This window comes from Phalacrocorax carbo, chromosome 2 (genome assembly GCF_963921805.1).
Source record: "Phalacrocorax carbo chromosome 2, bPhaCar2.1, whole genome shotgun sequence".
NCBI lineage: Eukaryota > Metazoa > Chordata > Aves > Suliformes > Phalacrocoracidae > Phalacrocorax > Phalacrocorax carbo.
The window spans coordinates 93598481-93626015 of NC_087514.1; the positions used below are offsets into that span (position 1 = coordinate 93598481).

At 45.2% G+C, this 27535-nt stretch overlaps 1 protein-coding gene across 2 annotated transcripts; it reads right to left on the reverse strand.

The window, feature by feature from the left end:
• Nucleotides 1-1050: 1050 nt before the first annotated feature.
• PXDC1 (PX domain containing 1) lies at nucleotides 1051-27333 on the reverse strand. Of its 2 annotated transcripts, none has more exons than XM_064443523.1 (5): nucleotides 26931-27333; nucleotides 14011-14102; nucleotides 13617-13734; nucleotides 9610-9721; nucleotides 1051-2701 (listed from the first exon to the last, which is right to left on the reverse strand). In XM_064443523.1, the coding sequence occupies exons 1-5, from the start codon at nucleotides 27184-27186 to the stop codon at nucleotides 2584-2586; spliced, it is 696 nt and encodes a 231-aa protein (XP_064299593.1). In that variant the 5' UTR covers nucleotides 27187-27333; the 3' UTR covers nucleotides 1051-2583. The 2 variants fall into 2 exon arrangements, with proteins under 2 accessions (XP_064299593.1, XP_064299594.1); XM_064443524.1 differs by lacking the exon at nucleotides 1051-2701 and adding an exon at nucleotides 7005-7502.
• Between the last annotated feature and the right edge of the window lie 202 nt (nucleotides 27334-27535).

The following is a 27535-nucleotide window of genomic DNA, read 5'->3' on the forward strand; positions in this document are numbered from 1 at the left end:
GACCGAGTAATGCACATCATCAGTTACCTTCCTTTGATTTATCAAATAAACATATTTCAGCTAAGATAAATAAATCACATGACATCACCTCTGCAAAATACTTGATCAAAATGGCTATTGAAAAATTCAAGGGAAACGGGTGCAACTTCCATTTGTATATTAGTTCCTTTGCATCAGGCTCCCCCTTCCCTGAAAACTTTACTGTGCATGCAGCTTAGATGGTTTTTGTATGAGGAATGTAGTTGTACATTTTAAAAATTAGCAATACTTCTCTATTTATTTTTTAATTCACGTATTTTAAAGTGCTTTAAAAAAGATAAGTAGTTATCATGTGGTTAAAAAGTCATAGGTAAATTGAAGTGAATCAGGGGACAAAACTGCATCAAAAGCCAGTGACACTTGGTGCTTTCCAAAACGTTACTCAAGGAAAACTCAGGGATAGGGAGATGAAGTGGTATTACTCAAAGCAACATGGTAGTCTGACAGCAGGGCCAGGAATTGAAATACAATATTCCAATTCCCAATCCAACGCATATGTTCACTAGATGCTATTTGTAGCCCATCATGGTTAACTGAAAACACTGACAGAAGAGTTAAAACTAATGAGTAAAACAAATCAACAAAAACCCTTCTCAATTCTAATTCAAAAGGCTGCTCAGAAAGCCTTTGCATGAGTGAGAACATATCCCTTTCTATTCCAGATTTTTTCCATCTAAGAATCTGCTTTATCTTCAAAAAGAATAACTGCCAGATTCGATTTTATTCATGGTCTTGAAACTAACGAATTCCTCCACTAAACTTAGTGGCATTAAACCACATACACCTAGACACAAGATCAACAGTTAGGTGGGAAGGTTTCAGATGGTTTCATATCTACAGTATGAGCAACAGAGCAAAGAAAAAACTGCCAAAACTCAGCATGTTTCCAAAACTACTAAAAAAAAAGAAAGAGGATTTGGCACGGCTGGGAAAGTACCCTCAAACAAACAATCAAAAAAACCCCAAATAAACAAACAAACAAAAAGAAGCCACTGTTTTAAGCTGAAGAAGTGCACTGAAGGTGAGTTGTATTTTATTTCATTAAAATATATTTTAAAATCATACTGTGTAAAAGAATTAGGATTCTCAATAATTTATTATTTACATTAGCAAATTCTGTTTGACTGTTATTCTACAGATAGAAATTAAAAGTCTGCAAAAGGGAGTTACATCAATTTTTCAGGACCAAGCAAGCCCCTTTACCAAGAAACACATCCAAGACGCATTCCTTCCCATTTCAATCCGTCCAAATTCATGTTTACAAACAGATTGCAAAAAGCTCAATGAAAGGTCACGTTGGCAAGTGTCGAGCACTCACAGTGAGAGCTGGGATTTCAGAGCGCTCCACAAGACAGAGACCCCAAGGACATTTTAATGTTGCACTACTCAGTAGTCAAGAGGCTGCGGGGTCTAATCCCGCTCTTGCTCCCACTGTCCCACCTCCACTGAAATCCATGGCATTGCATGACAACGAGGCCTGCATCCAGCCCCACAGGCAGATCTCAGAAAGCTAGACAGACCCCTTGAGCCAGGCTGGCAGCAGAGAGAGTGTTTTTCCTACCACTGTAGACACACTGTAGCTTATCATTCTTTTTCAGTCCAAACACAAACATAAATCTCCGTGTCTTCCTCCCCTTTCTCTGGGGAGAAATATGCATGGGGAATTATCTCTCTGATGTAAACAACTGTAAGCACCATTCCCATGTGCTGGTCCACATGAAAAAAAATCATACCCAAGAGCCTGCCATAGCCTTGACCCTTCTTAGCAGGGCAGCTCAGCTTTCTCATCAGCTTTCCAGGTCTCTGAAATCATATGGGTACCCAAACACCATGCACAGTCCATTGCAATGCCAGCTGCTGTCTGCTTTACTATTCCAGGAAAGAGCAGTTGCCTCTTCAGTGATTATATAAAAACCCATGATTAAAAGACGTAAAGCGGTCATCTTTTGTATTCTGTTTCCTGGAGGCACTCAATGGTATTTCTGACATCTCGTGTAAGGCACCAGTCATCCAGTAGCTGAGCAAAAAGTGACCTGCACGATCTCCATTAAGCAACTGCAGAGGGAACTGACAAAATTCAGCTGGTGTGCTCGCCTTCTCACTTACATAGCATAAAAAGTGTGGTCACGCCATCTGGGGAAGCTTCTGGTGGTATCCTAAAAGTGGAAGCCTCAACTTGCACTGTAAGCCATGGAGCGTGGGTGACAGCATACTACAGCACAAGTTTCCGATGGCTGCATTAGAGTTGCAATTCCCACAGACGTAGTAGATATTTCCTTGAGCCCCAAGTGGCCTCTGCTGCCTTACTTTCATGGAAAACGAGTTTGTTGTCAACAGCGAAGCAGTTACCTCCTTACAATAAGTCTCCATAACACACAACGGAGAGCCACACTACAAAACCAGCTTGGTGGCATACTTGCTGCAACTTCTCTGCTGTTGGTCTTGCCCGCACAGCCTTATTCATAGGGATTCAACGCCAGAGATAGCAGAGCCTATGGACGAAGAGGTCAGCTGGATGCTGGCTGACTGCATCACTGAGTAGCCTCAGTCCAGAATATCAGTCTCAAATGGGACCAGGTGGTAGTATGTCAAATTGGTGACATAAGCTGTTGGATCATCACTGTCTTCTAGCTCTGAGGTAAAGTCACTAACACTTTCAAACCTAAGGAGAAATAAATAAATAAATAGAAATTACCAAAAGGCATTAAGTCATTAACGTTCATTTAGAAAATCAAAGTCAAAGGAAGAAAAGTACTGAGAGATATGGATAAAGCTAGGAAGACTGACTCCTGGAAATTTTGAGAAAAGACGTTTGTGAGGGGACTACTTGGAAAAAGGGCTGCAAGCAAGAAAGCTTCTGCTGGTACTACAAGGTAAAGTTCTGAGTAAATATAATATGTAGAAATGCTTGACACCAGAGCAGTGTTGCAGTAAAAGTATTTCTAATGCTGGTTTGCAGCTTCAGCTTTGTGAAGCTCAGTTTGTGAGACAGATCCAGAGTCCCAACACTTTTTCCAAAGCTTCAGTGTATCTCTCCCTTTCCTGGCAGCCTGAAATTTGAATTAATATTAGAAGTTGTCGAGGAAGGTCCATGCAGATCAACTATGAATCATGAAGCTACAGTTTCTCTGATACATCAACCTATGTATCATTATGCTAGCATAACATGCTGGAGACACCAGCAATAGCATCTACTATCACTTTCGTAAACCAAGATTCAACACTACCTAGAGAGAGCTGAGAAGTAAATGGAAACCATTGTTCTCCATGTCCTTAAATAAACAGACAAACAGTTTCTTTATAACCTATGGAAATAAATACACTGAAGATTTTGCTTTCAGTAAAACAGGGTGGCTATTCCCTTTTAAAACTGTGCTAAAACACAGCTGCGCAGCATACTAGAAGAGCAAGTTCTCATCTCTTTAGATGGCAGTCTTCAGTAAAAGGGACTTATTTATGACTCCTCTCTAGTATGACACTGACTCTTCACAGCACTTGTCATTCTAATACCTGAACTTCATATCTCATGACACCTGGTTACCACATTGCATTTAATATAAGCCAGATCAAAAACATTGTTAATTTGTTTTCAGGCCCCAGGGCTCCCCTCCTACTGACAAATGAATGATTTCCTGGGACACGGCCTTTCTTCTCAGGCAATTCTGGGTGCCTCTGCAATGAGATTTGTATAAGTCTAGAAGAGCTTTCACTCTGGCATGGGAAAATCTTCACAGAAAGTACTCAGAGCTGATCTCATCCACAATTCCTCCTCCCCACACCCATGTGTATATGAATTAACCATAGGCCAATGAGAACTATAGCGCACGCAAGCAAATAATCTTGTTACTCCTGACTTTCAAATCTACTAGTGTGGAAAGAAGGAAGCAGCAGGTGAGCTCTGGAAGACTGAATTCATGCAGCTGAGGTCCACATCCTTCTGTTTCATTCTCACAGCATGCGGCAGAAACACAAAATGCTTCAGTTCCCACACAAATGTGGAAATGAAACTGCCTGTGTTTCCCGTCTGAACTTGGGCCCTCACCCTTTCTCTTCACAGCTACCTTCTCTGGGTTTGGTTTTTGCATGAGGCCAAATGTCTAACGCAAACAGGAAACAATAACTACAGTGTCCTTCCTCTGGAGCCTTGCTGTCCTCCTCATGGCATGAGATTTAGGTTTTGGCAAGCAGAGAATACCCAAATATAAAGAGATTCCCAAATTTAGTTTAATTAATTTTGGTATTTTCCTTTCCACATTCTTACTCCTGTGTTATAACCTGAACTTTTGCAAGGGTTACCCACCGTCTCACGCCTGTTCTAAACCAGAAGGCATCAACTTTTTAAAAACTACACTTTCCTCAGTTACATGTGTTCCCATTCCAAGGAGGCTTGAATTTCTGCAGTAAGAAAACATTTTACTTCTTCCCAGATAGCCTAGCAGTTAAAGGCAGTCACTGCAGGCCAAGGATTAAAACTCATCTCAGCTCAAGCAAGGTACTTGAAGAACTGTCAAATTGCTTTTTGTCACACTCTCTCTTTAAAATTTTGAAAGAGCTTGCATTCATTCTGATAGAGTGAGAAAAAAAATTAAATAGAAACTGAAAAATTGCACAAGGTGGAAAAAGAAATCCTTACCCAGGTCTGACACCTAACACCTTTTTAGGCTAGCATACTTGAGCTCTCTGAATAGCCCATAAACAAATGAAGCTTTAAAATAATTTGGTTTAAAACTGCATCTCACCTACACATGAACTAGTTAAAGTCTTTTAGTTAAGTAAGGCAACTGCAGACATCCCTCTAACCTCACCCTAGAGAGCCCTAAGAGTCAGGTATTTAAGAGGACCCAAAAAAGAGTGGTAGGGTAAACAGATAAACCTCCCACTCCCATCTCTCCCCAAAACATAGTCTATACATCCTGCAATGTATGGACACAGGTCTGTCTTTTCCACACTCCTACCTGGTCCTCCTCACCTCTTCTTTTAACTACAAGGACCACAACATTTTTTGAGCAGAAAATCATGGATTTTCTCCTGCAGGGCTGTTGCCTTGCTCTTCACTTACAATGAAACAGAAATAAGACTGAACTCTGAATGTTTATTACCCTCATTCCTCTATTCCCTCCAGGCTGTTTGCTTGCCTGCATGTGTGGAAACGTGTGCAGAAGGGATTTGACTTGGTATCTTGCAAACGCTTCATAGATCACATTGTGCTGTTTTACGGACTGCTAGTGATCCAGAAACAACAGATTATGAAATACCAGTGGGGCAGACGCAACGAAGAAAGCAGAAGAGGAGACAAGAGGCTATTCAGATTCTGTTCTTGTCAACTGTATAAAACTAGATTATTACAACTAGAAGGCCCCACAGATTTCATGGTTCTTCAGCCTCAATGATAGGGTACTACAGCAGCATGTGAGGTACAAAGCAGTGGCATTTGCATGCTGTGGTTAGACAGAAAGCTTTCCTTGCTGCCATAAAGGAAGTGTGAGCACAGGAGTCTGCAAAGAACTGCTCTAGAGGGCTCGTTCGAAACCAATCCAAATAAACCAGGACAGTTTACTACCGCTAGCAGCTGTGTAGAACACCCAACAGCCAAAATGCTTTTGTGCCGTTACCCACAGGTCTTTTTCCCAAAAGAAACTGTAAACTACTGTGGACATGTAGATTCCTAAATGCCCAACTGCTGCCCTAGCTATTTTTTCTCCAAAGTACCTTGACAGACACACCATCTTTTACAAGGGCCTACTTCTTGTGCTGTAAGACAACAGTCTTTATCATTTTAACCTCTGCTAATACATTAGAGTTGTTGCTCACATTCACCAGGAAGAAGACACAAACAAGGTACATAGAAGCTAATGTCTTGCAGGGGCATACTCTTCGCTGAGTAAAAAACTGGATGAATTCCCAGGCCCAAAGAGTGGTGGTGAATGGAGTTAAATCCAGCTGGCGGCAGGTCACAACTGGTGTTTCCCAGGGCTCAGTGTTGGGGCCAGTTCCATTTAATATCTTTATCAATGATCTGGACAAGGGGATCAAGTGCAGCCTCAGTAAGTTGGGAGTGAGTGTTGATCTGCTTGAGGGTAGGAAGGCTCTGCAGAAGCATCTGGACCGGATCAATGGGCTGAGGTCAACTGTATGAGATTCAACAAGGTCAAGTGCTGGGTCCTGCACTTGGGTTACCACAGCCCCCTGCAACACTACAGGCTGGAAAGTTGCCTGGTAGAAAAGGACCTGGGGGTGTTGGTCAACAGCTGGCTGAATATGAGCCAGCAGTGTGCCCAGGTGGACAAGGCGGCCAATACTGTCCTGGCTTGTATCAGGAATAGTGTGGCCAGCAGGAGTAGGGAAGCCATCATGCCCCCGTACTCAATGCTGGTGAGGCCACACCTCAAATATAGTGTTCAGTTTTAGGTCCCTCACTACATGAAAAAACATTGAGCTTCTGAAGTATGTCCAAAGAAGAGCAATGAATCTGGTGAATGGCCTAGAGCACGTGTCTTATAAGGAGCGGCTGAGGGAACTGGGGTTGTTTAGCCTGGAGAAAAGGAGGCTCAGAGGAAACCTCATCACTCTCTACAACTACCTGAAAAGGAGGCTGTAGTGAGGTGGGTGTCGGTCTCCCGAGTAACAAGTGATAGAACAAGAGGAAATGGCCTCAGGTTGCATCAGGGGAGGCTTAGCTTGGATATTAGGAAAAAATTCTTCACGGAAAGGGTTGCCAAGCTTTGGAACAGGCTGCCGAGGGAAGTGGTCAAGTCACCATCCCTAGAGGTATTTAAAAGTTGTGTAGATGTGGTGCTTAAGGACATGGTTTACTGGTGCAGTTGGCAGTGCTAGATTTACTTGGTTAGGTTGGACTCAATGATCTTAAGGGTCTTTTCCAACCTAAGTGATTCTATGATGCTTATTAACTGACAGGAGTAACCCCAATGTAAACATAGCGTGAGACAACAGCTCAGATCCTCGCATCACCTTATGTACAAGCAGTACCTAAAAAGATCTCCTCCCATTAAGACTGAAAAGCACACGGAAAGCATTTTATTTTCCTGCTAAGAGCAGGATTGCATTTTCCTGGAAAAATTATGCATCTAATTTCACCACCTCTGCTGCTTTTGCATCACCACCAGTGAAAGTCTCTCCCATGGACTGCAAGATGCTTGCGACAATGGCAGCACCATCCTGAAAATGCACATCTAGTACTGGAGTGAATTTGCCGAAAAGGCAGCATGTCCATTGCCACAGCCGCTGCTGCTGGCCTAAAAGACATAAGTGCAAAGAGGCCCAGCAGGGGAAAGCACCTCAGTAACAAAACCAAAGCATAAGTTTGAATGCATTTATTTACCACCTCTTCTTTCAGAAGGACTGCAGAGTACTCCAAGAACCACGCACGAAAGGACTGCCTGTGTCACATGGCTGCTGAGCACACTGGCTTCACCACATTTTGCAATAGTGTGGTGTACTGCCAACTAAAGTTAGAGAGAAAATGAAGGAAGCAGAAAGCAACTACTTCAAAACAACAGAGTAAGCAACTCCAACTTGCGAAAATGCTAGTTTCTTTTGCAACAAGTAAAAGACTTTTCATCTGATGGATCACTGGGTAGGTAGCACTGCAGGCTACAACAGCTAACCAGTGCAGGGGGACCTTGGGGAATGAACTCTACCTTCTGAAGCTCCACGTGCTTCTCCCCAAAAAATACAGGTTTGCTTTACCAAATGTCTGATTCAAGTACATGGGCAGCCAAAACCCAGCAGTCATACAAAGTTTAATGTTGCTGAAAGGAAAAAATTCTTATCTGATGATATACAAGTCCACAAGGAATTATCTCTGGTTTCAGAATAGAAAACACCAATCCCATAAATCCAATTTTACAGAGACCAAAAAGGAACTGTGTAAGATTTTGAAAGATTTTAAAGCTTCCTTTCTGGCTACTAACCTACATTTAAAGCAACAGTATAGAAAACTTCTGGTTTTAAAAAAGTTCAATTTTTATGAAAAAGCTGTGCTATAAAGTACCATTATCTCCTAGCTGTTACCTCTTGGCTATAAAATACAGCTACAGGATAGGCAAATTTAGGGCACCGTGTAAAAGAGACATTTGAAACTCATTGACTTCTTGACTCTTACTTTAACTTCCTTCAGGGAAGTCAAAATACAAATGCACAAAGCCAGGATGTTATCCTAGAATTATTTCTTCCACCACAGTTTCTGGGAAACCATGCCTATCATACAGCTTTTACCACATTAGTATGTTCTGGTCTTAATAGTCTCTGACTTCAATGGGATGACAGTTAGATGATGGCAGTTTCTAATCCCAGACCAGTAAGTTTTGCTTGGGCTGCAGCATATTTTTAAAATCAAAACTAGATTTTTTTTAAATCAAATTTTTTAAAATAATCAAAATAAGGCAGCAAAAGAATTTCTTTGGTAATTTGCTCCTATTAATTGTCACTCTTAGTACTAAAGAGTGATCCGCTATGAACTACAACAACCTTAATTTCCAGACATTTGCCTTACAGAATTACCTCCAGTGTGTCACTTCAGCCTTATTAAAACAAGCTTATAAGCTTAAATGCTGTTAGCAAGGTCAAGGTTCAAAACACTAAGTGATAAGTTAATAGAAAGACTTCAAGAAATCACACTGGAGCCAAAGATACACTCCAGCCCCTGACAAAATCCTGTCAGGATCTAAACCTTTCCGCAGACTGGCAATGACCACATTTCAAATGTGGCCAGACAGAGCACTACATTTAAAGATAAAGCCTCGTAAGGCTTTTAGCATTCTGTTTCCATCATTTTGACTACTCTCATGAAAAAGTAGGTCAATGTTTCTCATTGATATTTCAATGACCTTCAGGTAGTGAAGCATTTAAATATTCTTAATCACCTGCTATGACAGAAATCTGTAGGAGCAGATTTCCATTAATACCCACCCGTGACTACAGTCACTGACTTAAGACCTACATGAAAGCCCTCCTGGTTACAGGCCTCTGACCCCAGAACACCTACATGCATCAGGAGGCAGAATTTACAAATAAGACTAGACTGGCTTCCTCTCCCCTAATGAAATACACATGCTTCACCAAGTCCCCGCATGCTGCAGCACCTGAGCAGCTGCTGAGCTTCCTTCGGTTGCTTTCAGGGGTGTGTTCTCTTTCTCTGAGAATGGTGTTTTTCTTTGAGAATAAACAATACCCTTTGTAGTAGGATATTGCATTTGTATACATGTTTGAGTGTCCAAATTTGGGCTCAAACCAGCTCTCATCACAGTCATGTGAGAAAGAAAAAACTCCTCTGTTCTCACCTGTCACAACCCCTATGACAACCACAGCTTTTTTTCATACACAATGGACCGAGCTCCTTGGGGTCAATCATTCTCACCATCAGCCATTTTATCCATTTCAATAGAAAGAGCTGTGGAGCATTATTAATCAACCCCAGTAATCTTTAACCAGTCAGAATGGCAGCAGTACCAGTCTTGCTCCTAGACAGAAGGTAACATTTTGCTAGGTGGGGCAGGAAAGCTACAGTTTATCTGAAGCTGACAGCATTACCCATGCACAAACCCCACTTACAAGTGTTCTGCTGAATCCACATCCAGGTGCTTCTCTTTTCCATTCGGTATACTGTGGTCAATGACTATTGTTTCAGTGTTGGCTAAACAAAATCCATTTGATCGCATGATTTCTGTCGGGAGAAGAAAGAAAACAAGATGAAAATCCCCCCCAAAAGCTGGAAAACAACTGCATATCATGTGTAATTGACATGGTTATGAACAGAGATGTGCATGTGACATTGAAAACCCATACATGAAAGCGGGAATGAGGAGTTGGTTCATAGCTTCTTACATCTGCAAACTGCCAGTGCTTAAGCAATTTTATTAACTTAATCAATTCATGACACAGAGCATTTGAAGCAAGGCCCAGTTTCAGCCCTATTATTGCCAGTGCCAAAATTCCCCATCACCCTTAGCAGAATGGCAGCCCAGCCATATATTGCAACCTACCGCAACCGAAACATACATAATTGTAGTTTTCCTAGACAGCCCCAGGCTTAAGCCAGTTAAGCATAAATCAAAAAGACAGGAAAAGGGAAATAAGAAGTGACCTTCCAAGGTAATTCATCCACCATCTTTAAGTTGCGTAAAGCAATACCATCTTCTACACTGCCTTCAGCTCTGCTTATTTGTTTCTCACTATGTAAGCAGCCTCCAATCCAGAACAGCTAAAATTTACACCAAATTCCACTGAGTTACTACCATGGGGAGAGTTTATAATTAAAGAACAGTATTCGATGTGAATGACAAGTTAATCCACCTCTGTGCTACACGGAAAAGCAAACTAGGCAAGTCGCAAGAATTTCTTTTGGTCGCACAATCTTAGATGAAGCTAGGTCCACCCCAAAATGAGCATACATTTCTTTATAAATCAGCACTGACTTAAGTGGGATGACTTACGATCTGATTCAAGACATGAGGACCCTGTGTTACAGCCTTGCATTATCAGCACAAACAAAAGGAAATTAGACTGTGGCAGAAAACACGGTAGGCACAAAACATGTGTACAGGGAACCCCTAAGACCTTGCCTCAAACAGACCAATGTCAACTATACAGTTCAAGTAATGAGCAGGAGAGGAGAAAGAGATGTAATTTTAAGTGTACATTTACCTGTTCCTACATTAAGGTAAAACCAGAACTCACTTCCCTTTTTTTTTTTTTTACTTTTAGTCTGTATTTTATTGCGACTCACTTTAGAAGAATATGTTTGGGGGTGGTAATAACCACTGAACCCCAGCAGAATCACACTTTAGTCATTACTCATCTTGAGCCAACATTGTACTGCAGAATAAGATTTACAACACAAATTCAAATTCAGCTTTCATCTAAGAGGGAAACCCTTTCTTCCCCATCACATACCACTCTGAACAGGACCATGTGAGGGACAGTTTGGTTTTTTTAGAGTATAAAAAACATTTTTGCCTGCTTTTCTAAGTCTGCAAGCCATGTAGAAAGCTGCACCATTACTTACATGAATACCACAGTGTTTTCCTAGTGTCCTTGATATGACCTAAGAATTACAGCATTTCATTGCTGTGTGAACTGCTTTAGATGTTAACATTTACTGCCACCTACTGACAGCGCCACCAGACACTGAAAACATTTCCAGTGTGCCACATTCAGATAATGCAAATATCAACTATCATCACATTTCTGCCTATATTCTTAAATCCTTTGCAGGAATCACTTAAATGATAAAACTAATTACCAGAAGATGCTTTTGGATAGCTGCATAGATAGGAAAATCTTCCTCCAGTTAACGAAGTATGACTCATCTTTACCAAAATTAATTTAGATTTAGAACAAAACATGCTATTATTCAGCTAACGTGGTTTCCACAGCTCCTCTACATAACAGCTGGCAGGGGTGTTCCCTTTGCTACTAGCCTCTGCCCATCAGCCAGGCACCCTCACTCTGACTTTAGGTTTCTTGACCATCTTCTCTCTGTTGTAGCCACCACCTGACATATTCAGTCGTGCACACACAGAGTATGTGTGCCCTAAGGAGGTACACACCCTCACAGAAATTATATGAGACCCTTCCAAACAGAAAAAAGTCCCAGGCCAGAGCAACACTACAGTTTAACCAATGCATTTCCAAATACCTTTATTCTTGATATCTGCCAATTTGCAAAAAGAACAAGGTATCACTGACAGAAGCACCCCTTGAAACATTTTTTGCTGCATATAGTTTAGGGATCCTTCATTTCATAATGGGCAGGTGTTAGGACCCACTTTGCAGCTCTGGACTCACAGAGTAGCAACATACTTGAGACAAAACCGATATGCTCTCAAGGGTCAGTGCTGAGAACACATCCTGGCATTCAAGAGCAAAGCGAGTAACCACGTTCGGCATTTGGAAGATGACTAATATCAGGGACATACACATGAGGAATTTTACCTGACGTTTCCACACTGACTCAAGACATCATCCAAACCTCCCTAGCCACAGATGGGGTGTGAGACACACATGTTGGCTCCTGTGTCTCACTCCCAGGAAGCCAGACCTATGTCACCCACCTTCGCAGGAGGGCCCCGGAGGCTCTTCTTTACAATCCCTGTGCTACACTGCAGCCTGGGCTCAGGGGGGGCCTAAAAGATGGCACCAGCCCAAATGGGCTAGCAAGACCATGCTTCTCAGAGGCTCTGTATTACATGGTAGGCTTCTAAAGAGTTATTGGTGGGCTCACAAACCATTCACCATTTAATTAAAGGAATATTTATTTAACAGAGGTCTAGTTCGCTTATAACTAGAGCTCAGGATCAACTACAAAAAGTCTACCCTGTGTATAAGATCAATCCTTAAGACACACTGTTTATACCTTTAACATGTTGATATGCTGACTGGCCATTAACTGATATACTGTTAGAACCTAAGAAAACGGATACCAGTTTCATGCAAAACACTTTATGCACCTTGGAGGACTATGTAGTGTTTCACTTTATTTCACACTCTGAAAAGAACTCCTGCTGACGCAAAACCAGCAGTTCCATTAGGCTCAAACGAAATGTTTTGGTACAAAAATACAAAACCAGGCACACCAAAAGTTCAAAAACCTTTTAGCAGCGCTCAGTTGAAGATGAAGAGGGGAAAGGCTGAAGGAGTAGGCAAGAATAGAGTAATACTGCTCTCCATTTTACTCACCAGCAATCTGTGGTTTAGAAACTTCCTACGTCTCCACCTGTGACAGGTCTCAATGTACTTTTCCTCCACTTGCTTGTCTAATTCCTTTTTGAAGTAATTTATGCTTTCAGTTCCACCATACCCTACGACAATGAGTTCCACTCCTTAACTGTGCTCCATATGGAAACTAAACAATATTACAACTTTTCTTTTGTTTGTTTAAAGCCTGTTGTCTGTCAATGTTTTGGATAACCTACAGTTGTTGTTTCCTGAGAAGTACAGGGTAATTGACCTCCTATTCACAGCTTTGTAGACTTCCATCATATCCCCATTCTGTCATCTCTTCTCCAGGTTGAAGCGTCCTTTATTTAGCCTCTTTCTTAGAGAAGCTGTTCAATGATTTGAATCCTTGTCCTTTATTTGTATGCTTTTAAATTCTATTATATCCTTTCTGAGATGGAGAGACCAGAATTGTGCACACTGTACTCAAGATGAAACGGTGTTCCTTTCTTCTGTTCTCCCCTCCTTTCCTAATATCTAATATTCTCACTGCTGGTTTTGCTCATTGCTTGACACTGAGCTTTCATTTTCACAGAACTGTATCAACAGCCTCAAAATCTCCTTCCTAAGTGGTAACAATCATATGCAACAATAGTGAGGACTGCATTTTCCTCACATCCACTTCTTTGCATTTATCAGCCTTCAACTTCATCTCCCACTTCACTGCCTGAGTGTATGTTGCATATTATGTCAAGGCTAATTATATGCTTTATATTATAAAGCAGACTATGGAGAATTCTCTTTTGAATTGCTAGTGGAGAAAGAATAAGGGGAAACAGCAAATAAAGTAATTTTCATGTTTGTAATTCTTGTGTCGCATGTAGGAAGATAACAACTCTTACCAGATATTTTAACTGGACTTTGAAAGCTTGGCTGAATCTTATGAACATTGTCATTTTTTAGAACTTGGTCCAAAGGAGATCTCTCAAAGAATGTGAGGACGACTTCAGATCTTGAATACTTAAAAAGAGAAAAAGAAACAGACATCTGTTTTTACCAGTAGTTTGATTTGTCCCTCTTCTCCCTTTCCACCCCTTCACAGAAAGGCCTATTACAAGCAACAGCCCAGAGGCATCATTACATGGTTCTGGCACTCAGCACTTCTCCAAGATACTCAATAAATTGCTGCTTCTTTTAGAGATTGGCAAAGCCCATCACTTTCTAATCGGCATGACAGTGTGTGTCACCATCAAGGAGGAGTCAAGCTGCGCTAAATGCGGAACTTGGTGTACTCACCTTCCAGGGCATGTTTATAACAGTCTTCAGAAGCTTTTCCACTTCATTAAGTCTGGCTTCTATATCATGGGCTTCTTTTATTGTGATGAGCCCTGGAAACAAAGTAAACACATCGTGAAGATAGACCAAAAGCACACTTTCATGTGCACACACACTTCAGCAGCCAGAAGCAGCTGCTCAAGAAGATGTGGAATAACCTCAGGTATCATGTCTCCCAGAAATGTTTTTTAACCCACACTGATGATAAAGCATGTACCCAAACTGAGGTGGGTGTAGTTACAAGCAGAGTTGTAAGCCTGACACAAATTCAGCTGTTTATGATCATATTTAGGAGTTGCGAGACGAGCAGAAGAACCACCTACTCCCTCACCCACAGTTTCACTACATAGCATTCCCAGCAGCAATAATCAAACAGCTTGTTTTCTACTTCCAAGAACCATGATTCATCCTTTTTTCTGTCAATAAAAAGCAAAAGAAAAGCCAAGAAAACAAAAAAACACAACCCACAGATAAGAAGAAAAGACTAAACACAAGCTAAACAAAAGGCTTTGAGGGCAGTCTTGTTCTTCTCTGAATGCAAGCCCCAATAAGTGCCCCAAGGAAGATTTCTCAGTATCATGTTCTTCAAGTGCAAAACAACTTTTTGGATTTTTTTGTTTTTTTAATCACTGGATTATCACAGTGCTGCAGGAGGGATTAAAATGGAAATTTTCCTGTCCGGTGTCCAGAATGATGCATTACAATAAGCAATTCAATATTAGAAGCAATATGGGGTTCTTCAATTGTAATACCATATTTCTTATGTATAACCTGAAGGACATCTGTAACTTTCCTCTCCTCTAGCAGATTCAGGGAAATATAGCACAGGTTATATGCACGTACAGGGAATACGAGGAGAGGTAAACCCCATGTTACATCATTCTAGGAACTTTTTTATTTCTGATCATTGTAACCTACTTTTCTTAATCCACTCATCATTTCACCTCTGCATTTGGGCAGCTTTTCCAAGGAACAGAATACACGCATAAGAAACTATTAAATTTAGCAAGCTTCTCTGGTTAAAAAAAAAAATAAATGCTGGATCAGAAAAAGACCCAATAAATCAAAACCATCAAAACTAAAAATCTGCAAAATGGGCTGTGAGAAACCACTTCAATATACTAAAATTGTGTTAAACTCTAATGCATCTCCATCTCCCTACTCAAAAGGCAAACGTACAGAAAGAACTGTCAAACACGCACAGTGTGAGGACAACATCCACAAACAGTTTCAGTCTGCATCAACCCTTGTTGTTTGTTACCGACGAGATATGATCCCATACAAACTTTCCAGACAAAAGTGTAACTTCGAAGCTGTCAACTCTCCTCCAGTTTACAGCTCTAAATAAAATAGGGATTGTCTCAGGAGTGACCACGTTTACTTGATGGTTGTCCCACGAAAGCAGTCTGGTTGCATAAACCTTTCTATTGCTCAACATTGCTCATCATTTTGCCTGTTTTTGTCAGCATTGCAACCACCTCACCTGGTACAGCTCGCTTCCTCTTACAACAGCAGAGCAGAGCATACCAACATGCACATAAGGAAGGTGGCAGCATATCCTGCTTTGACTGACGTACACTACAATCAGGTAGTTTTGCATGGAAATTCCCTGAAAGGCTGTAAACGTGAATTAACTCACCTGCATGGGCCCACAAACTGCTTATTAGCTGGGTTGCGTGTGACTTTACAGACCTGAACTGCAGACCAGCACCCTTCATCTCCCTAAATACTGGGTGTTAGCAGGCCTGGGTGGATCTGCTTTGCCCCTCCACAAATATGTTCCCATCCCACATCTGAATGAAGTTCAAACCTTTAAAAAAAAAAAAAAAGTGTTTTCATCTTCCCTAAAAAGAAGCTGCCAACAGCCCCACGGCTCAGACACCCACCTATGATGTTAGAAATACACTGTCACCCTGCCGCTGCCCACATCAGAGAAAACCGAGCTAGCCACCCAGGGTGCTGGCTACTGTGGGGTGCCTCCACTTCTCCTGCTGGACTTGCTCCTGTCTGTGTAAATACTGACACAGTCAGAGCAGAGACTGCGCGATGGCAGCTCCCACCTTGCAGGCAAACACCTCATCGCTGACCCACCCGGGATTTGGCATTCAACAGCGCGCTCTCAGATCCGCCCTCAACCTCAGACCCTTTCCCAAACAAGCATTTACTGTTGAAACTAGTATTTTACCAGGAAGAGGGATACTTTCAAACAAATTAAGATATTCAGACCAGGGGTGGGATGGGGTGTGTGTGTGTGGGGGTGTGTGTGGAGAAAAGGAAAGAAAAAACCACACCAACAACACTGAGCATTTGTCTTGTGAGGAAAACTAACCAAGTAATTAGGATTTTCTCTCATTAGTAATTAAAGAAAGCATCTGCAGCTTCACACAGCCTTTTAATTCTTCAGCAAGGGAAGTCAGATGAGGCCATCAGCCTGTCACACTGTCACAGATCACCCAGTAGGAGGTTTTACAGCTTCTTGCGTTCACCAGGAATTTCCAGCCCTGGTATGTTCCTCCTTCCAACTCTTGGAAAGCCACCAGACATGCAAACCCACACTCTGACTTGGAAACTGGCACAGATGACTTGTAATATCTGACACAATAAAAACTGTTCCTTACTGAAGCTTTTATTAATTTCAAAACCAAAAGGCAGACGGCGTAGGAAGGAGAGTAAGTGATACATCTGCCTGGACAGCTTCCTATATATGCGCTTAATGATTACAGATGCACAGCTTCAGGGTGTAAAGCTGCTGACCTTACGTGAATTCCCCGTCCAGGGAATTCAGTTTGGCTGGGCTAAAGCCTTCCTTTTCATAACTCTACAGTCCAAATACACAGAAACCACTTGACTGGCTATATATATCTCTATGGAACCCTGTAATTTCTTCTGCAATAGCCACAAAGTTTGCGAGGCCCTCATTTATCTTAATTCTGCAAGTCGGTTTTTAAGAGTTAACAGATGCCCTCGTGGTTTTCAGTTAGTCATAGCCTACGATGCCACAACCCGAGGGATCGCTCACAACCCCACAGCCACGCTACCCAGAGCAAGGCACTGCCTGCCCAAGCAGCCAGGAGGAGCAGAGGTCCCAGTCCCTCTTGCTCCCTTTCAGCACTCACAAACTGGCTACTGTCATCAACCACAGCACATACGAGCACGAGGAACACTGTGGTTTCACAAGGTGAAGTCTCCAGTGGCAACACCGGTTTAAGGTGCTCGCACCCTCCCCTGCAAATCGTTTCCCTTCCCACACCAACATGCAAGACAGGGCTGCTTCTGCTTTGCCAGCACAATCAGGTGAGCAGCGGGAAATACTTCAAACTGCTCTTGTCAAAGGCTTCACTTCAGGAAACCCCAGCCTTAGCAGAAGAAGGAAGAGACTGCAGGTGAGGATGCCTGATTCAAACACCTTTCTCACCCAGGCACTACGTATTCATGCAAGCAGCCTGCCTGCGTTTGAGCAGGAATCAGGACTTGTGTAAAGAACGGCGACAGAACTGCACCCGAGCTTTCCATCTCTATTCTTCACTTTGTGGGGGCTGTCCCGTGCCTGTCATCTTTTTCCTGTTTGGAAGCTTTGATGAGGCAGAGAGAAAGAGGAGAATAAAAAAACCAAAAAACCCCCAGAGACTGGTATAGGATCTCCAAATGCTGGAAACGCCTGGACAGGCACGAGGCACAGGCCAGCTGACTCTGCAGACAGACCCCAGCACCTCCAGCATTCATTAACCCCAACATCAATGCACCACAAGCTGGATGCATCTGGAGTGCACGGGACTCACTGGCCAAGTATGCAGCATCGGTACAGCAGCTACAACCTGTCCCGAGGCTGTTGTGCCTCTGCCCACAGACCATAAATACGTACCTATTTTTCCACTTGGAGCTTTTAGACCCCAAGAACCCTTATTCAGACAGTTTGCTATAAAATAAAAATAAGACACCAATAAAGCAACCAGTAGCCTGGAACCAGTTGCGCTTTCTTCCACTTGTTCAGTTGTGCAACAGAGCTGAACTCAGAGCTGGGAAATCGCTCCGTGAGGTCATGGTGAAAGGCTGTTCTCATGCCTTTTCCTCTGCCCTGATCCCTGTCTGACTGCTAATGGAAAACATGCACAAATTCCTTCCAGGAAAACTTTGCTCTCTGTCTTGTTACCCGTACTGTGCTTGGACAATCAACTATCATTTCAAGCTATTTAAATGCTATAAACACCTATTTATAGGGTTTGAGGTAAACTGAAGCCACACTGGCTCCTTTTTTACCACAAGTCATGTTGTCAAATACCACAAACCTCTAAGATTTCTTCACCCTGTGCACAAGGGAGCCCACACTCTGGGTGATAGGAAGGACAACACAGGCATACCACCTAACCCAGGGTGGCAGGATATTTGCTTTTAGCAGGGTTCTGTTGTGTGTGTGCACAACCCCCATAGTCAGAGACCTCATTTTAAGAAAGGAGGAGGGAATCCCTTTGACATCTTCTCTGCCCCTTTCCTGACCAAAAGCCCCAAGCAGAGTCCTTAAGTCTGGATGAAAAGGGTTTGCTCACAGTTTGAGACAAGGCGTACATAGCAACTTTACACATAGCAACACATCTCTGGAAAAACACAGCACAAACAACACCAGAGGCCTGCAGCATCCTTCCTGCTCTGGGACCCTGGTGCCAGAGCAGCTGCAGGAGCCTGAGAGAGCAGGCCAGCAGCTGCGTACCTGGCATGCACGCTCACGGCGTGGGAGAGGGGCCCAGAGCTGCAAGCGAGCCGGAAACTAGCTCAGCAGAGGAGGAGAACGAGGTGGGAGCCAATTCCTGATGTCACCTGACAAGCCCTGGTAGGCCTGTCCTATTACTGCCCTGTGAGCCACCAAATCTGCAGCTAATGGCATTTTGACAACCGCAGGCAACGCACTGCAGGCTTCTACCAAACGAAGCAGGACCGGAATCGCAGCATGTACTCCAGGGCTGGTAATGAAATCACAATGCAGTCCTGGTGGTCGGCGTCTGCGAACAGCATGTTGTCTCAACAATCATCTAGTGCCTTCTAAGGAAGAGTAAGTTCATGCCTAAGTCAAATACGTCTCATTTGCCATTTCCCAGTGATGACACGCAGAAGTCTGTTTTTCAGAGCAACACATCTTCAGTACAAGTCACTCTGTATACATGGATCCCAAACTGTGGGCAAACCCTACTTACCCAGTCTGAGGGACTCTACTTCAGGCTTGTGGTCAGGAGAGGAACAAAGGAAGTCTAACATCTCTCCTACTTTCTCAAAATCGGTCCAAAATGAATAAGAGACCAAGCAAGAGCAGAAGCCAAGGTGCATTTTCTGAAGGTGTGTGCAAGATGGAATGGTGATACTCCTAAATGCTGTGTGTTTTAGTATGTACATGAAAATTAAAATATTGCATTGAGCCCTCCTCACCTAATCCTCTCTCTCCATCCCCTATGGGAAGACTGCAGATAGATATCAAAGTGGAAAAAGGAGTAGCAAATAAATCCAGGGAGAAATCTTGCTGTGTTCTGCTAACCCACACCGCAAGAAAAATTTAAGGCCTATAGATTCGGATCCTGAGCCCATCCTTATCTCTTTGTACAAGCTCATGAGCAGCAGTTAGGGATTTCAAACCTTTAGGGAAGACACATAAGCTGTCTTGCACAAGAGACTGCTACTCTGCTGTCAATCCTGACCAGACTGTATGGCTTCAAAAGGAGGTATGCTCCTTTTCTGCAGTTACAGTATTTATAAACACTGCAGTGCTCTACCTTTTTAATCCTGTAGCCTCATTCCTCCTCCTTTCCCTCAGATATGTTGTAATCCCTGCGCACACACACAGAATTCAGGATGCAAATCAAGCAATAGCAGGAAGGTCCCAGCCACAAGAGTCACAGAATAATGGCCAATGGAAGAGATTTCAGGCAGACATTTGGTTCATCCAAAGAAGGACCAAGTCCAAAGTCAGATCAGGCTGCTGATCTGTCATGTCACCATGTCAAAGTGACTTCTGAATACCCCAAGGACTGATATTCCAGAGAATCATTCAGGAACTGAAGCTACCCAGCTGGGACATGGACCAGGGCTGGAAGGTGGCAACTCAGCCCAATGATTTCTGCTGTTTTGCTCCTTTGCACTGCTTCCCATTTCCTCCCTCTGGTAAACTGGCCTCTTCTCAATACCACTTCCGCTGGCATCTTTCCCTGCTTCATGGCTGCAATGCCTCTCCCACCCATCTCAGCAGCTGCCCTGATAGCATCCCTCCTCCACGCAGACACCCGTTCCCTGAACCTTGTTGCCTGGGAATTATGGCATTAGTCATCTTAGGCTGGACTCTGAGGAGACCAAAACAGCTCCCACTTTGTGGCCCCCTCTCTGATGGAGGAGAATAGGATAAAAGGTTGTTAGAAGGACAAAAGAATACTCAGTGGTATGTAAAGACAGGAAATTAAAAAAAAAAAACAGCAGATGGGAAAGCTTGTTTCACACAACTTTTCTTCAACATATCTGCAGAAATAACACCACAGGAATCCCTTAAGTCCAAAGACTTGATAAGACCCAGAAAAGGGCAGATAATTACAGGCAATCAGGGACATCAGATCTCCAATTTCTAGAGACCAGGACTGTCACTTTTCTGCTCTCTGCCGGTTATTTATGCTGCTTTCTGCAGCATCTGGTTCTCATCATTAGGGACAGGATCCCAGAGCTAGCTACAGTGCTGGTCTGACTTAGTCTGGCAGCTCTGGCACTCCTCTTTGATACCTCTTGCCTAATTCTACAACACCCCTCTCTTGGGGCAGACACACTTGCCTCTTCCCCTCATGGGAAAATTCATCCATCTCCTATGACAAGAATCACTACAGTCTCTAAAGCCTTTACAAAGGGTTTACTGTTTATGCAGTATCACTGACAAGATCCATCTTGGTGGCATTACTCAAGGAGCAGCTAAAAAGATACAACGGAGTTAAAAAGAGGGGTGCAGTGAGGTGGATTTTTCACATTTGTTACATGTTGTGCTGCCCTTAAGCATGATGTTGAGAAACAAGATAGGGACAGGTTCTTTTCAGAGGTATGAGTACACAAAGTACATGTAAGTCACTCCATACATTTAGAATTCCCACTAGGTAACAACGAGCATATTGAAAATAGCAGGAGAAATCTGTTAGATGCAGAAAGAGAGCTTTCAAAACCCTGCCCGCACAGCGCACACCGAGCTCTAACACAGGCCGTTTCTTCTTTTGCAGTTCATACGCAGCAGATGCACAGAGCAAAATCCTACCCAAAACAACTGTCCAATTGAAATCCCCCAGAGCAGGGGTTGTGACCATGACCACCTGAGGACCCTGGCACACCCAAATACCCGTGCACAGCACAGGAGGCAAGGTAAAAGCTGAAAAGTCCAGACCCTCCAGTGGATGGGTTTTCCACACTTGTATTATTAGTTATGGGATCTCCCAGGATTTCTGGAGGGGAGATGGCACCTCCTGGTGACAGAACTCAGCAGACAGGCTTTCCCCACTGACCTCCCTGTTTTGACGCCTGATGAGCAGAAGAAACAAAAAGATGTCAAAGAAGCACAAGATAAAAGCAAACAAAGCAGTCAGACTGATGAAAAATGAAGCTTCTACAACCATTTTTAGTGCCGGTTTCTTATCAGGTGACAACTGTCATGAAAAAACAACCTCATTTCCAATCCTTTCTACCAAAAGCCTCTCAGAGAGATTGCCTGGGTCCACCACAAAAAGGCAACTTGCACCTAGTTTTATAATGAGTCAGCCAGCTTCATTTATCTCTATCATTACCAATGAACCATGAAATTCAGCTAATAAAAAACAAACCCAGAAGCCCCAAACTTAATTTTGGTTATACAGCACTGCTAGAGCCTGATAACCAAGAGCTGCATCCTTCGTCTGCCAGACAGAAGCTCTGAGCAAGCTCCTCTAATGAACTGTTGACAATGTCAACAATGGAAAGAGCACAATAGATGCAGTGTATTTATCTGTATTGTCGCAGCACCGAAACAGCTGCTGTCTGTGGAAACCACTATGCTGCTTCTGTAGAGCTCCCTCTTCTCATAAATCACACTCCCAGATGGTCTTGTAAACAACAACAACACTATAATGCAGCATATAGAAAACCCTAAGTTATGAATGCGACATTTGCAAGGCAACATAATGTTCCTGGGCCAGCTCGCCAGGATCTGCCTTCTGCTTTGTGCAAGTCCTTCCAACGGCAGCCCTGGAGTTGCTTCCCATGTGCGTCCTGGTGCACAGCCACTCGGACATAGAAAACAGCTGATCATCTGCTTCCCGCATGAGGCAACCACGCCAGAGGGCGGGCACAACCTCAGAGCTAGAGCTCAGCGTTAGTCATCTGGAAGGGATGGCTCAGGGTGTGCTTCAGGTGAAGTGACTATCTGTCACTTGCAAGCTCCAGATGCAAACTTTCTGTAGGAAATTTCCATCACTACTGGATAACTTCTATGGACGGACAGAAGTTGAGTGCCAGCAAGGCAGAAGGGAACAGAAAAGTTCTGGAGAGACACAGATAACCACGGATGGCAGCAAGCTAGTGACGGAAACCTGGAGGCAAAGAAAGACAACAAAAAGCGGCTCAGGGAAAGCAACTTGGAGAAGCAGAGAGAAAATAACAGAAAGGAGAGCAAGGGGGAAAAAGGCCGTGACAGCAAAATGAGTCAGAGGCAGCATGGAAAGAAGGAAGGGGGAAGAAAATGAGCACTTTGGGAAGAGACGGCCCATCTAGTTAAAAAAAAAATAATTAAAAATCTGTAAGACTGAAGAGAGTTTCTGACTCTGATGGCTCAGAGTATCAGAGCAGGACCAGATGCTATGTGTAGGCACAATATGAACAGCGACACTGGAAGAGCACCCGAGCCTTTGTTCTGATGACAAAGGCAACAAAACTGTGGCAGACGACAATTGCCAGAAACCACCCCACCACTCCAAGGGGCAAAACAAAAACCAACTTTGAAAGGCTGCTAATGCATGTCTCTGGTTTCCTGGTCCAGCACTTAAGGGTCTGATCCTGCCCACACTGAATTCAGAGGCATGTGTCCAGTTGCTGACTACACTGAAGGTGGATCAAGTTGTAGGATAAATCTTAGATGGGAAGCCCTTGGAAGTAGTATTTAGAGAAGGGGGGGGTGAGGAAGAAATTACTTTTCCAGGTTTATACTTCGCGTCCAGTGTCTATTGGGTCTGTTGCAACTCTTTCTACATAAATTTTAAGTTGGCTTCTAAGTCCATAGTGCTGCCTTTCTCAGGAAGACTGATTTAAATACAAAAGTTGTATATTTTGCATATAGAAACAGCTTAGCAGAGCTAGAACACAGCCCAATGTTACTAAGAGTGAACTAGCCTGTGTTTTCCTGTGATCCTCTTTTGTGCACTTGCCTAGAGCAAGGGATGGGTACATTTCAGACACAAATAAAATGCTAGCAAGTTACTGGTAACATCACAGTGAATCATATTTATTCACCCTGCAGGTATGCACACATCTAACCCTGTTTACCAACTTACTAGTAAGATGCCTTGCATTGTTGAACGTCCTTGGCCCTTAGCATCATAGTACACTCCAGATGCCGAGAGTGCACTTTGCCATGCGTTCTTCTTAGTTATCAAAGACAAGACCTGATTGTATGAATGCCATACTCTCCTCCTGGAACGTCCCCTCTTCTCACATCAAAGAAAGGGTAAGATGAACAGCCACTGCAGAAAACTACACCTCCCATCCTCTCCTCTGCAATCTCAAAGCAGCTCCAAGAAATACAGAGAGGGAAAGCGTTGTGGAAGTCAGTCCAAGGGGACTAAGGGTGGAGAAAGGAAAGGAGAAGATGATTTGCTGTTGCTGAGTAAGAAAAGGAGCACACTCCTGCTTAGCATGAGTTGTTGCTGAAACCAGCAATAACGGTAACAACCAACTCTTTCTAATATTGCTGACGTTTTTTAAAAAAATCTTCTTTTAAACAGTTAATATAATGAAATAGCTCAAGCTTTCACCCCTCAACCATATCCCTGAAATGTAACATACTGCAGCTTGACCGAGCTGTAGGATAATGCCAGTCCTTTTAATGCTCCTTAGGCAAATCTGTAGGGACTTTGGAGTCCTTCAATGCAATGCAAATTTGGTTTGCAACATTTTAGCACTTCCTCCAGATAAAAGGCACAGCTAATATTCACCTTCTTCATAAAGCCTAAGATAAAAACCAGACACATATATACACACAAACGCATATACACTTGTATGTATATAAAAATACACACAAACGTATATATGACTGAATGCTAACACACACAAGAGTGTGCTTTTGTCAGGTGTTTTTGTTGGGTTAAGTATATCGAGCTTCACTGCAGGCAGCAGAACTGCTGCTTTTGAACAGGACATTAAGAAACCATGCTTACCCCATCAGTCTTGTAAAGACCAGACATGTCGCATGCAATCTCTTCTTATATCCAAAGCTTTGCATCAGTGTCATGTAGCTAAATGAGATTTTTTTATGTTTGAACTTGAAGTTACGCAAGGCTGCGGCCAGTCACTTTAAAATGCTGGTACCACAAAGTGTTCTCTATGCAGAGAAGCACACCCTGCAAAGTAATTTTCTTTAGCACAGGAGCAGCGTAATTTTAAAGAGAGTAATGCTGAAATTGTGAAGTGCGCTGTGATTGCTTACAAACTACTCCTGTTTTTCATTCTGTCTCTGCTGCAAAGTCAACCCCCACCCCCCTCACCAAGCTGAACAGACCATGATCTGCTTATATTGCGTTTCGATTTTTCAAATCCTGGACTGATGCTTTGCTCATTCATGATTCTACTGAAGTCAGTACGCCCGTTCCTGAGATAAGGGTAAGTGAAGGTTGCCGGCTCCAGTCTTAGGCAGGAATCGAGCGTCGCAGGCCGAGGATGCTTACTCTTTCCCAGCTGTACATGCACTAATGGTGTATGTTACCTGGGACTGCTAAGTAAAGCCAGCGCATCTGGCTCCAACTGCACAAATGATGCCTCAGAGAGTTGTGAAAACAGTTTAATATTTTGCAAAAGCTGTGGCAGGTCTTGAGACAGGAGAGGAACCACGCTCATCGGAGAGAGGCGCTGAGGAATGAGAACTGCTTTAGGATGCGCAGGGGCTCCGGTGCCTAAGCGATGGGGAGGGAGAATGCTGGGAGGGTGAGGAGGCCCAGGGCCAGCGAGGACCGAGCCCTGCGGCCAGACCCGGCCCACGCCCCAGCCCAGCTGCCGAGCCACTCTTCAGAGCCCCGTAAAGCCTGCAAGCACACGGACTACTGGCGCCCTGGGAAGCCAAGTTCTAGTGACGGTGCTGTGCCCCGCCGGCCACACAGGCCCACTCCAGACCTACCCAGCCTCCTCAAAAACCGGGGCCCAGGTGCCACATGTACACTTAAAGGCCGTGCCGCCAGCCCTGCGCCCACCCGCGCCGTCTGCAGGGGGCACTCGGGGCCTGCGAGCGGCGGCCGAGCTGCCACCTCCCCGCAGCGGGAGGACGGCAAGGAGAGAGAAAGGTGGAAGACTTTTAAAATGAGGCACCAACACCCTCCCCCCCCCCGCCCCCACCCCCGAGGTTAGGGGTCTGGCAAGGCAGTAAAATAAATAAGACTTTAAGCCCCCGTCAGAAAGCATCCTTGGCCAGTCAACCCGGGAGAGACCCGCTGGGCGCCCCCCGAGCAGGGAAGGGAGCCCGCTGTCGCGCAGGTAGGGCCCCGAAATAAGTCCCGTGGGTTTACACCGCTCTGCAGGGCGGAGAATCAGCCCCCCGGACGTCCAAACGCAGCCCCTCTAAGGGCGTGAGGCGAAGTGAGAGCAGGGGAGAACTCCGCCGTCCTCTCTCAGGGGAGCACATTCACAAAGTACCAGCTTCTCCCCGTTCCTGGTCAATCCAATCCTTTACGTGGTCACTCAAACAACCGGGGAGACTGCAAGTGCCAGGCACGCACCCATTCCCAGGTGAGCGGATGCTCAGCACCACTCTACACACTAGGAACATTTTCGAGCAAAAGACGTAACCATATCTAAAAAATCCCCCCAAACGGTAAACAAATTAAAACCAAACCCCGAGGCAGCTTAACAGGTACGTCCTGCTTCTGCACCGAGAGGCCTGAGCACGGGCAACATCCTCCGAGTTGGGATAACCCACTTCAGAAACGAAAAGAGAAGACGCGGCTCTAACCGCTGGTGCAATTCCCCTCTTCTGCAGAAGTTATGCGAGGAATTATGCCAGCTCCCAGAGCCGCTCCGTCCACTGGCAAGCGCCGCTGCCTTTTTTTTTCCTCCACCTCCCTCTCCTTGTGGCAAACAACATACCAACGTGCGGAGATTTTTCAGCTGCAGCCCTTCTCTTGCCAACAGCCCCCCCCGGGCTCTCCCTGGGGGAGGCCGGGGACAGCGGGGAGGGGCAGCGCCAACCGGGACCCCTCCGTGCCCCCCAGCCCAGCCCGGAACGCCCCCAGTCCCCGCGGAGCTGGGGACAGCGGCGGGGCTGGGATTTCCCCCCTGGGGGAGCCCGCGGGGCTCGCCCCTGCGGGCTGCGCGGCATCCCTGCACCCCCACCGTATATTTACCAAATAAATACAATAGAAGTCAACACCCCGGGAGGAGTTTCCGACCGCAGGACTCCCCCCATACCCCCCCCCGCCCCCGGCACCTTTCCTGCCCGCCCCCGGCCCCGGCCCCGTCCGGTCCCGCAGCGGCCCCGGCTCCTCATCCCCCTTCCCTCCACCGGGGGACGGACACGGGGACACCGCCCGCCCCGCCACCGCCACTGCCACCGGCACTGCTGCCCCCGGGGCGGCGGCAGCGGCTGAAAGCCATCGCTCCCGCCAGCCAAGCAGCCAGGGCCGGGCCCGCGGAGGCGCGGCTCAAACCTTGGAGCAAGGGAGAGCGGGACAGCTCGGGCCGGTCCTCCGGGAACGAGTCGAGAAGGCGCTTGAAGAGGCGGCCGAGGTCGGAGTAGCTGCGGTGCAGGTAGAGGATGTTGCGGTCCGACCACTCGGTGCGGATCTCGTAAAACTCTTCCTCGTCGCCCCGCCGGCTGATGATGAGCCGCCGGATCCCGTTCACCCAGCAGCCCCGCACGTACATGTTCACCAGCGAGGTGCCCTCAAACACGGCCGAAGCCATCCCGCCGCCGCCCCCGCATCCCCCGCCGCCGGCGGAGGGCGAAGCGCGCCGCCCCGCGCCGCCGCGGCCAAGTTAAGAGGAGGAGGAGGAGGAAGAGGGAGGAGGAAAAGGGGGGGGGGGGTGCCACCCGCCGCACGGCCCCCGCCCCGCCCCGCCCCGGCCCGGCCCGGCTCGGCCCCGGCCCTGCCCTGCCCGCCGGGGCTGTGCCGCCTCCCGGCGCTGGAGGAGGGCGGGCAGCGAGGGGCTGGCCCGGGCACCCCCGCCCCGGCTCCGCCGAGCCCCCGGCACCGAGCGGGGCGGCTCGCACTCCCTCCCGGGGCAGCTCGGCCCCTTCTTCCCCCGCACCGCG